The 10,016-nt window shown below is 48.2% G+C and overlaps 1 protein-coding gene across 1 annotated transcript; it reads right to left on the bottom strand.

The window, feature by feature from the left end:
• Positions 1–909: 909 nt before the first annotated feature.
• Positions 910–9,470, bottom strand: FGF16 (fibroblast growth factor 16). Its single transcript, XM_058535235.1, has 3 exons — positions 8,998–9,470; positions 2,694–2,797; positions 910–1,326 (listed from the first exon to the last, which is right to left on the bottom strand). The coding sequence occupies exons 1-3, from the start codon at positions 9,269–9,271 to the stop codon at positions 1,081–1,083; spliced, it is 624 nt and encodes a 207-aa protein (XP_058391218.1). The 5' UTR covers positions 9,272–9,470; the 3' UTR covers positions 910–1,080.
• Between the last annotated feature and the right edge of the window lie 546 nt (positions 9,471–10,016).

Raw genomic sequence — 10,016 nt, 5'->3', positions numbered from 1 at the left:
ATTAGGGTTTCTGACCTTTGGGCCCTAACCAAATCCCAACGGAGGGTTTCTCTATAACTAGTCCTGAGCACAAAGGGGAACTTCCATAAGAGCTGTTGGTCCAGGCCTTCCTGAAGCTTTTATTCACCATTAAGTTTAAAGTCATAGAACCAGAAAGGACTTCAGGTGGGGCCCCTAGATAATACTAATATTGTGGATGATGGGTCATCTAGCCTAGGTAGTGTGATGCTGACATCAGGAGATGCTAATGAGTTGGAGAGAAAGAAGCTAACCAACCTTCTAATCCTACTAAATGTACAAATCAATAGAATTAGACAGTGGTTACAATATAAAGACAATTTTATTGCCAATAAAAGCCTTTAATAACTCATATATCCTGTTTCAGTAGGACCTTATTCTTTCTGATGAAAATCCAGTCATAGCATCTCTCATTAAAAATAAAATTATTTTGAAATAAATAAATATATAAAATAAATAGCATATACATTTCATAAATAGTTTGTCCTTATGCACAGTATCCATGCTTACATTTTAATATCATTTTCTTACAAGCTACCCCAACTCCCACTTCCAGTGGCAGGAAAACTGCATGTCAGGACAGATGAGAAATCTGCAGAGCCAACGCAGAGATGGCTTGCAGCAGGGCTCTAGCCCCAAGCATTTTTTTAATGAGACTTTTTATTTAAAGCTCTGTAGGTAGCATCTATGGCAGATTCCTTGGTCTTTCATTTACCCATTGTCAAGGTATTTGGGTAGATTGTGGGGGCAAGACATCCCTGACCCTTGGCAGGGGCCCCCATTCTTTCTTGTGCCACCTCAGGGGAAAGAACATGAGTAAAGAAAAAAGTATATACAAGATTCCCTCTAGCCCACCCCCTCCCCACAAATCCCTCCCCAAAATAACCCAACCTTGATATACACTTTGAACAACAAGGGAACAGCTGGGTAGAGTCGAACAGTAAGTGCTTCTCTGTTATCTAAATTGATAGGAAAGAGGATTGAAAAGCTATGAGTATAGTGCTTGCAGAGACAACCGCGGCCCCAGAGTACACGGGTCACAGTGGTCACACTAGGGGTCCGTTACCTATAGCGGAAGAGGTCTCTGGACATGGAGGGCAACTTAGAAGGATCAACTGGCCTGGGTAAAAAGTGAGTGAATTTCTGATGTCGTTTAGTCCTGTATCCCTCCCGGGGTGAGCCGTCTTTATTCAGGGCCACATAATACTGTCTCTCCGAATCCGAATGTTTGTACAAGGTGGAGGCATAGGTGTTGTACCAATTTTCTTCAAACTGTTCCCGGAAAACGCATTCACGTGTGAGTTTCTTCTGTGAGGGTGAGAAAATAAAGCAGAGCCCATTATATGACTATTTCTCCCATCCCAGCTTGCTGGTGGAGAAACCCTAAAACAGCAATAGCACATTGATATTAGAAAATTTCAGTCCTATCTCCCGGTATTACTGAGGTATGTTCTTTCCAAATAGCACAAAACAGCCCTGTCTGTATTGCCTTAATCCTCTTTCATGAGTCACACAAAAATGTTTTAGGTGAGATCTTTCCTGAAGGCAGGAGACTGGAGGAGATGGCCTCACCTGGCTCGTTGAGCCTGAGAATTTCGGCTATGGCCTCCCAATGCCCCGCTGGTACCCCTGAGTTTTCTCCCTACTCAGGGCTAATGATGTTCAAATCCGTTGAGATTACAGTCAACCATGTCAACTGACAGGCAAAGGCCTCAGATCTATATAAAGCTCCACGGGAGGTGAGCTGTGATCTCTCCTAATGAAGGGTCTCAGGCCTGTCAGTTGGAAAGCTCAGAAAAGATCTCCTTGAAAAGTTCCTCCAATCTGGCTACTTCAAGCTGGCAGCTCCTGGGTCTCTTGCCTCTGTCCCTTCTCACACTTGATCCAGCCGCCATACTACTTGCTGGGGTTGCCGATACCAAGTGCTGGGGACAGGCCTATCTCTTAGGTGTCAGGGAAAAATGTGCTCTGATTTCATGGGGTGCAGGCAGCCAGAAAACGTGCTGTGACTCAAAAGCCAAAGCTAGGAGTTGGGATCCCCTGAAAGGGTTAAGGTTGGCAAAGTCACTCACCATTCCCCAGCTATGGGCTAGCTTCCAGAATAGAGAACATGCACTGCAGCCAACCCAGTCCTAGCTGGGGACTTAGGGCTGTCATCAGACCCTGGAACCCTCACTTTTCATTTGTTTGTTTCATTTGGCCTTTGGGATTCAGCTGAAGCAATCTGGAAATCAGGGACTGTGTTGTTAATCTCAGAATCCACAATCGGAAGGCCAGCTCTACCACTGCCTATTTTTGTGCCAGGTAGTCTGCTACTCCTCTAGGAACCCATTAAAATTCAGATGTGCTCCTCAGGAGGGTTAATGCCCCAAAGCCTTACTATCATCTACTGACAAACCGGCACAGCTTACTGTTATCATCAGACTAGCTGCCCCTCTAACAGAAAAGGTGAAAACCAATGTACCACAGAAAAACTTATGTTTTGATGGAGGCTGAATGAGTGAAAGTGTTATGTAGCAATTTCCTGAGCAGCCAAGAAGTGACTAGAAGACACTAATCCTTTACAGTTGACAAAAGTGCTTTCAAGTTCTAGATAAATGTTTTTGTACTGTTGCCTTACATTGTCCAAACACTGGTGGTAATAGCCTCTGATGAAAAGAAAACCTTAAACTTACCGACCCATAGAGTTCTCCTCGCTCGTTCATTCCTAAGTACAGGCCAGAGTCCACTCCCCGGATGCTGATCAGCCCTACAGCCAGGCTGATAAACTCCAGGATTCCTAGAGCAAAAAAGTGAATGCCATTTCCATTACTGACATCAAGCTAAGAGGAAACTGTTCAGGTACCATGAGCTACCAGTTATTTATCCCCAACTGGAGGCCAGCCCTGTGTGCCTTTGGTGAATTAACTGATGAAACCATCTTTTGCAGCAAGAATGGAACCTCCGAGAAGGCACTGAGTCTCTCTGGGCCTCAGTTTTTCCATATATAAAATGGGGGAAACAATCTCTGCCTCTACTCAACACTCTTAGGCAGATTATGAGGAACAGACCGTGAGAAGAAGGCTTTGGCTACAAGAGCTCCATAATTACAAGGTATTATTGCTGTTAAATACCACCATTTCAAGAAATGGGAGGGCAGCTTTCTAAATGGAAGAATGTGGCCAGGTTTCTGTATCTTCCCAAAGTCACTTCCCTCCTTCCTAGAGCACACAGCGTTACCTTGCTGTCCTCCAGGCTGAACTTGTTTTGCACCCTCTTAGCTCCCACGTCCTTAAAGCCACATGAGGCTGTCAACTGCCTGTAGCTGACTCCAACAAAGGCCACACAGGCCACTCACTAAGTTTGTCCCTGCTGCCTATGGCAGAAGGCAAAACTTGGCCTGGTGAGGGCTTTCTTTAGGAGTGCTCTCAGCCAGTGCAGCCCCAGGCTGACAGCCTATCATTCTCCCCTCCTCTCTGGGGAATTTTAAGTTTATCCATGGCAAAGAGTTGGCAGGTAGTATTGGACTTGATACTGATTTGAGATGTTGCAACTTTAAGGGGAAAAGGAAGACATTCAGAAATGTTCCTCTAGCTGACAACGGTAGAGGTAAGGATTTGAAAACATTTTCATTTACCCAACAGCAGTAGGAGGAAAAAAGAAGTCAACTATGAAGAGGGAAAAAGGATCCAAAACTGAAATTATGGTGATACTGAAGACTTTAAAATTGTGTCCTAAGATAGCACATCTATTATATGGATACAGACGTAATGGTCAACTAGATTCCTCTTTGATATCCCTGTCTCTAACCATGATTTACAACTTACAGACCAAAACTTGATATGACTGACTTACAGAGACATCCAAAGGTATGAATTGAGCTCAGATCTGGCTTTCTTATCCAAAAATGCAATTCTTAAGGGTAATAATATTCTATGTAATCTACATAGGGAGTGAGACTGATTCCTTAAAGATCACTTAAAAAATTTAAGTGGTTAATTTTGAAATCAGGTTCAAAATTGCAGTGGGAAGACTTCTGAAGAGCCCCAGGGACTCGGGCTGGTGGGTGGGCATTCAGGTATGGCAGCTTTAGGGCATGTTTCCAAGGCCCACTCGGATCTTTCAAAGAATATCCAGTTCCTATGCTGCTATTGTATAGAACACTCAGAGTATGGCCTTCAGCCTCCAGTATTGAAATCCTCCAAGTTTTATTCTTGGTTTGGTTGTTACTAACTCTGATAGTACATACAAAGGAGTTTTGGGAAAAGAGATTGACACAAGATGGTAGGAGGGGAAGGGAAAATACCTGGTGCCAAGTAGAGGTTAAACGGATACTGATTTAATGGACCAAAACCTTTAGTTGCACTGCACAACGTTCTGATTGTGGTTCTGCCCTGTTGAACATTTTAGTAAATAACTTGTAAGAAGGCGGGGGGACTGCTTACCCTAGTTCCAGAAGACATACAGCTGAGAGCATGACACAATCAAAATCCAAAGAGATTTCAAGAGAATGGAAAAATGGGCTGACTCCGACAAAATAAGCTTTAATTAGAATAAATGTAAAGTCCTGCACTTTGGTCCCCAAACCAATTACCCAAGATGTTTTGTGTTGGGAGTTTTGTTGGGGGAGGATGAGCCTCAAGTGCAGACAGTCGAGTTAATCATACTCCTTGTTTCAAGGTCTATTATAATTGGTCTGTGTGAGCACTTTTTATTCACCTATTTCTTTTTATTTCCATACTCTGCTCCCATCCTCCTCCTCAATTCAGGCAACCATGTATATTTTCTTGAAAACATGTACTGTTCTTTTGTGTTTCTGTGCACTTTTATTAAATGCAAGTCTGCCCATCTTTGGAATAAGAAGGTATGGCTTAGCAAAACATACACAACAATGGCTTAAAGGAATTTGACCAAACAAGGTAAGCTCAGTATGAGTGGTTCACGAGATTATTAAAAAGCTAATGTAGGCTGGCCCAGTGGCTTAGTGGTTAAGTGCGCACACTCCGCTACTGGCGGCCTGGGTTCGGATCCCAGGCGCCCACAGACGCACCGCTTTTCCGGCCATGCTGAGGCCGCGTGGCACATACAGCAACTAGCAGGATGTGCAACTATGACATACAACTATCTACTGGGGCTTTGGGGAAAAAAAAGGAGGAGGATTGGCAATAATGTTAGCTCAGAGCCGGTCTTCCTCAGCAAAAAGAGGAGGGTTAGCACAGATGTTAGCTCAGGGCTGATCTCCCTCACAAAAAAAAAAAAAAAAAAAAAAGCTAATGTAAAACTAATCATGTAAAAATTAAAAATTATTGAAGAAAAAATATAAAAAGAGGGAAAAACAGCTAATGTGATCTAAGGCTGCATTGATAGAGGTCTAGTAATTGGTATAAGGGAGGGGATTGCCCCACTCTGCTCTGTCTTAGACCACACTGAGAGTACTGTTTTTAGTTCTACTGTGTTTAAAGAGGGCTACGGAAAAACAGGAGTGTGTTCAAAGGAGAGTGGCCAGTATGGCAAGGAAACAAGAAACCAGGTCATGATTCAGTTCTGGGTGCTAAACTTTGAGGGATACAAAACCACTGGAGCCTTCAGTTCTTTGCTTTGCTTAGACAGATTACTTCTGAGCTTCAAGTCTTAGTGCTCTCATTCTTGAAGTATCTCATGTGTCTGACCACCCTGAGCTCATTAGGTAGCAGAGGGCAGCTTGTGATCTCACCATCCAAGACCCGGTGTGGGAACAAATCACGAAACCCAAGAGGTGTGGCCATTTGAGTCACTACACTTTTTCTCCAGCTCTCTGTTAACCCTGATGCCAAAGGACAGATCATACAGGAAGTCACTTGGGTTGTGTCCAGTAACAGGGGTCTCCAACAGCTGGAATCATCCCTGCCCAGCTGTCTTTGGGCATCATTTCCCTTTGCCAACTTTCCTATTAGCTGGATTCAAAATGTGGGAACCCAGTGGCACATGATGATGGAACAGATATTCCTAAACTTTCTCCTGAATCCCAGCCAGCATGAAGGGAGAGAGAAAACAAGCCATTTTCACATTTTCCCAGCTACAGTTGGAGAGGGGTGTTAACAGCAAAGTTTTGAGGCAAAGTATTAAGGAGACCAAGTTTGTCCTCAGTCCTCTCACTCCCTTCAAGGCCCAGGACCTCCCTCTTCTCTGCTTCATCTTAACCAGTCCACCTCAGGCTCTGGCCTTTGCTCGACAATTTCCAGGCTCTTCTCTTCTTACACCTTTTTCCCCATGGCCTCAGTCAAAATGGATCTGTCTTGGGCCCCACTGCTTCAGAACCTAGCTAGATGACTGGCTAATGTGTCATTTAATCTCATTCCATAGCTCTGAGCTCCCTCAGCCACCCTTTCAGACCTTCAGGGCCAAGACAGTGCTGCTTTGGCATCTTGCCAAATAAGAACCAGATTGCTCAGAAACCAAAGCAGCTGCATGAGCCTGCTCCATCCCACCTGGCAGGAGGCCTCTCCTCTAGTCTGGCTCCCAAGCTCTGCTCTGCCAGTCCACAGGTGCCCTCAGGAATGTCAGTATCCCTATGAACCTCACGTAAACGCCACCAGCCAGGCAGACTGAAATACTCCTGGCTACTGATTGCAGAATGGGGAGGGGGGAGCATAGGATATGCCAACAGGTTATTATTTGGAGTCGACGCAGCTCTTGGGCTCAGCCTGACTCGTTCTGAACACATGGATTCCAGGGTAATCCTTGGGGGCCTTGCTCTCCAATTACAACAAATAGCTATTTACTTTACATGGCCTTTGGAGACTACCTCCTCCCCCCAAGCAGAAATCTATAATATTTTATATCTTAAGTCTGGCCTACTTTACCCTGCTGGAATGTTGACTGCTAAAGCACTTATGGAATGTTAAAGTTTCGATTTATTGAATACCCTGGCTGATTAACTCAAATGTGGAGGGAGGAGAGCGTTGGAAAACTCAAACACCACCTCTTTCTTTGCCAAAAGCTAAACTGAGAAAGAGTAAATGTGTGTTTCAAAGTTGGCAGCGGAGGTTACAAAGAGACAGCTTTGACCAGTTATCATTTCCTTTACAGGAAATACACGGAACTGCCAGGAAGCCAGGGAAGGAGGAAAGGGAAAAGGTGATGCAGAGGTGGTCTCAGGCGCTGTGTTTTTTTTAAAGGCAAAACCAAAAATGAAGCAGTCAGTTAAGCAGCAGTGAAAACATCCTTTCCTCCTGCCAGTTTTATTTCCTTTGGTTTCTCCTTAAACTTAACACCCTTAGCAGGCCTGAGAGATGAAAACAAATCAAGATGTGTCCTTAGGGAGGTAATTAAAAACCACTTATCCCAAGAGCCTATTACTGATTTATGTTGACCTTGTAGGTTATTGGGCTCAGCTTAGGCACAGAGTCAGACAAACACTTGTAGCTGCTGGGAGCCAAGCTCCTAGTTTCTCCACCTCTGCTGCCCCCACCCCACAATTCTCCATCATTTCATGATTTTTCTTTTACATATCAGGAATGAGCTACCCCAATATCTTTAGGCTATTTCTGGGAGACTTGGGGGGGCTCTGAGGCCAGAGTGGGAGTCCCATTCCTTCTGAGGAGGAAAAAAAAGGGACTGCAAAATCATAAGCAATAGGAGGGAAAGGAGCCAAGTTAACACTCCCTCTCCCCCCCACCTCATCACCCTTTTGAGGACCTGCTGCAAGTTTATACAGACACCTGCACCCCTCCATTACCCCCACCCCATGCACAACTTACTGTACTCCAGCTCTGTGAATGCATTTTTCTAAGATGACATAGACCTCATTAGGGTTCCTGCTTGCTCCCAGCAAGGAAGACCAGCCCTGGCCCTACGTTGTTTGCTAGACTTGGCCTTGCCCAGGAACCAGCCTCTGCACACCCCTCCTCCCCACTTTTTACTGTGTACTCCAGATGCAGCTCTTGCAAGGCATGAGGAATAGGAGGATGGGGAGGTTTGGGAGGAGTGGGGGAGGGTGGGAAAAAGAAAGGAATTGAATCGTATCATGCTTGAGGGTAGGCAAAGCCTCTTACTGGCTTCCTGATAGAAGGTGTCCTTGGGCCACAGGGTCCTTGGGCAGAAGTAGAGGGCATTGGGAGATAAGGGGCCCAAGGAAGGGTAGCTGTCACAGCACCTGAAGAATGGTTTAGTAGAGAATAGGAAATTGAAAATAAAAATGGCCAAACTACTGAGAAACTTAATGATCTCTGTCCCAGATCAAGGTTTATATTAGTTGTGTTCTGTATGTGAGACAGGCAGCTGTGCCCTTTGAACAATCCGCCGAGTGGCGGGCAGAGAAAATCCTGGCTGGAGGTTGGACGTTTCCTGTCCTGGGCCCGGGAGACACCTGTTTCTGGGGCTGGGAGTGGGCCCACGACCGTTTCCTCACGGAGGCAAGGAGTTCCGAGGTAGCTCCGGGCAAAAGCTGCCCCAGGGCTTGCGCCCTTACACGGTGGACACCGGGAGGTTTTCCTAGTTTCTCCAATACCCAGCTCATGCCGTGCTGACTGGATGGGCTCCCACCCTGGGCAGAGCAACCCGGAGGCAAGCAGGTGCCACAGCTGCCGCGTCCTTCCGGGCAAAAAGCGACTCCGGCGCGGGCCGCCCGCCCACCACGTCCACGGCCCATGAAGGCTCCCGCTTCAGGCCAACGGCCGCGACAACCCTGCTGCCCTCGAGGCTCGGCCTTTTCGGCGAGTGCTCCTACCCCTCTCCCAGTTTCAGCCGAAGCGCAGCGTCCAGGTGCCAGAACGATCCCCTCGCTCCCGGGGGAGTGAGGGCGGGTAGAGGGGGAAAGCAGAGGCCGCACCTCAAGGCGCCCCCGCCCCCTCCCGAGAGCGCCTGAGGGTACAGGCACCCTGACGCCGCGCGGTTCGAGTCCGCACCGGCGTGTTCCGCCGGCCTCGACGGGCCGGGACGGCACCGAGCTGGGGGCGCGGGCCCCATGCCGGAGCCCCGAGCCGTCGGCTCGCCTCCCGTCCCTCCCGGCCGCGTCCTCACCGAAGCGGCTGTGGTCGTGGCGGGTGCCATGCACCGTGCCGTTGGGGAAGATCTCTAGGTGGAAGCCGGTGCGGCAGTACAGCTGGCGGCGCCGCAGGATCCCCTTCAGGTGGGCGAAGTCTGTGGGCGAGCCGCGCTGCAGCTTCCCCTCGATCTGGCCCAGGCGCTCGTTCAGGAAACCCGGGGAGTCAGCTAAGGGCACATTCCCCAAAGAGGAGGAGAAGCCGTGCAGATCCCAGTCCAAGGAGGCGAAGACCCCCCCCACCTCCGCCATGGCAGGGCGCGCAGGGCCGAGCCGGGGCCGCGGGGCGCGAACTGCCTCTCCCCGCAGCGGGCGCGGGCGATTCGGCGGCGCTCGCTCGCTCGCTCCGCGCTCTGCCGAGCTGCAGTCGACGTCTGTTCGCGTCCAAGGAACTTCTCAGCGGCGGGGAGCGTGGGGCAGCTCGCTCCTGACCTTACTCTCAATCAAAGTGCCGCTTGCCCTCCGCATCCATCTCCCTAGGCCTCTCATAGCTGGCTTCGTCGCGCTATCAGATGTAAACGGCACTTTATATACATACCCACTCCCCTTACATTGACATATTGGATATTTAAATACAAGCCACACCTCACTGGCATCCCCTCGGAGATTGGTGTGTGGGTTCTTTTTTTTCTCCCCCTTCTCGTATCCATTTGGCTCTTTTTGGGAGAGGGGGGTGGAAGGGGGAGAGAGTCAGCGAGCTTCACTCTCTTTTATTATGAAAAAAATGGCAGGAAAAAGCTACACATTGCAGTGAGGCATAACTGCTTTTGGCAGGTTTTTCTGAAACTGCTAATGAAATAACGGAGCCCAGTGCGTGGAGGCTGTTGACGCCCACGGCCACTCAGGCCTGATGCGTGGAGTTCTGTCTGCTGAGCGGGGGCAGTCCCCACCTCCCACGCCTCCTCGGGCTGCTGGCCTTCCGAAAGTGGCGGGAGACTGGGGCTAGGGGTTTCACGCGTTCTTGAGCCCCTCTTGTTCCCCAGCTGGTGGGAGGCTG

This window comes from Diceros bicornis, chromosome X (assembly GCF_020826845.1).
Source record: "Diceros bicornis minor isolate mBicDic1 chromosome X, mDicBic1.mat.cur, whole genome shotgun sequence".
Lineage (NCBI taxonomy): Eukaryota > Metazoa > Chordata > Mammalia > Perissodactyla > Rhinocerotidae > Diceros > Diceros bicornis.
This window is presented reverse-complemented; position numbering and strand designations above follow the sequence as displayed.

Coding starts and splice junctions, on each gene's coding strand:
- FGF16 (XM_058535235.1), bottom strand. CDS start 9,271: ATGGCGGAGGTGGGGGGGGTCTTCGCCTCCTTGGACTGGGATCTGCAC. Junction 2,798..8,997: donor CCACGACCACAGCCGCTTCG/GTGAGGACGCGG, acceptor TTTTTGCTCTAG/GAATCCTGGAGTTTATCAGC. Junction 1,327..2,693: donor GAGGAGAACTCTATGGGTCG/GTAAGTTTAAGG, acceptor TCACCCTCACAG/AAGAAACTCACACGTGAATG.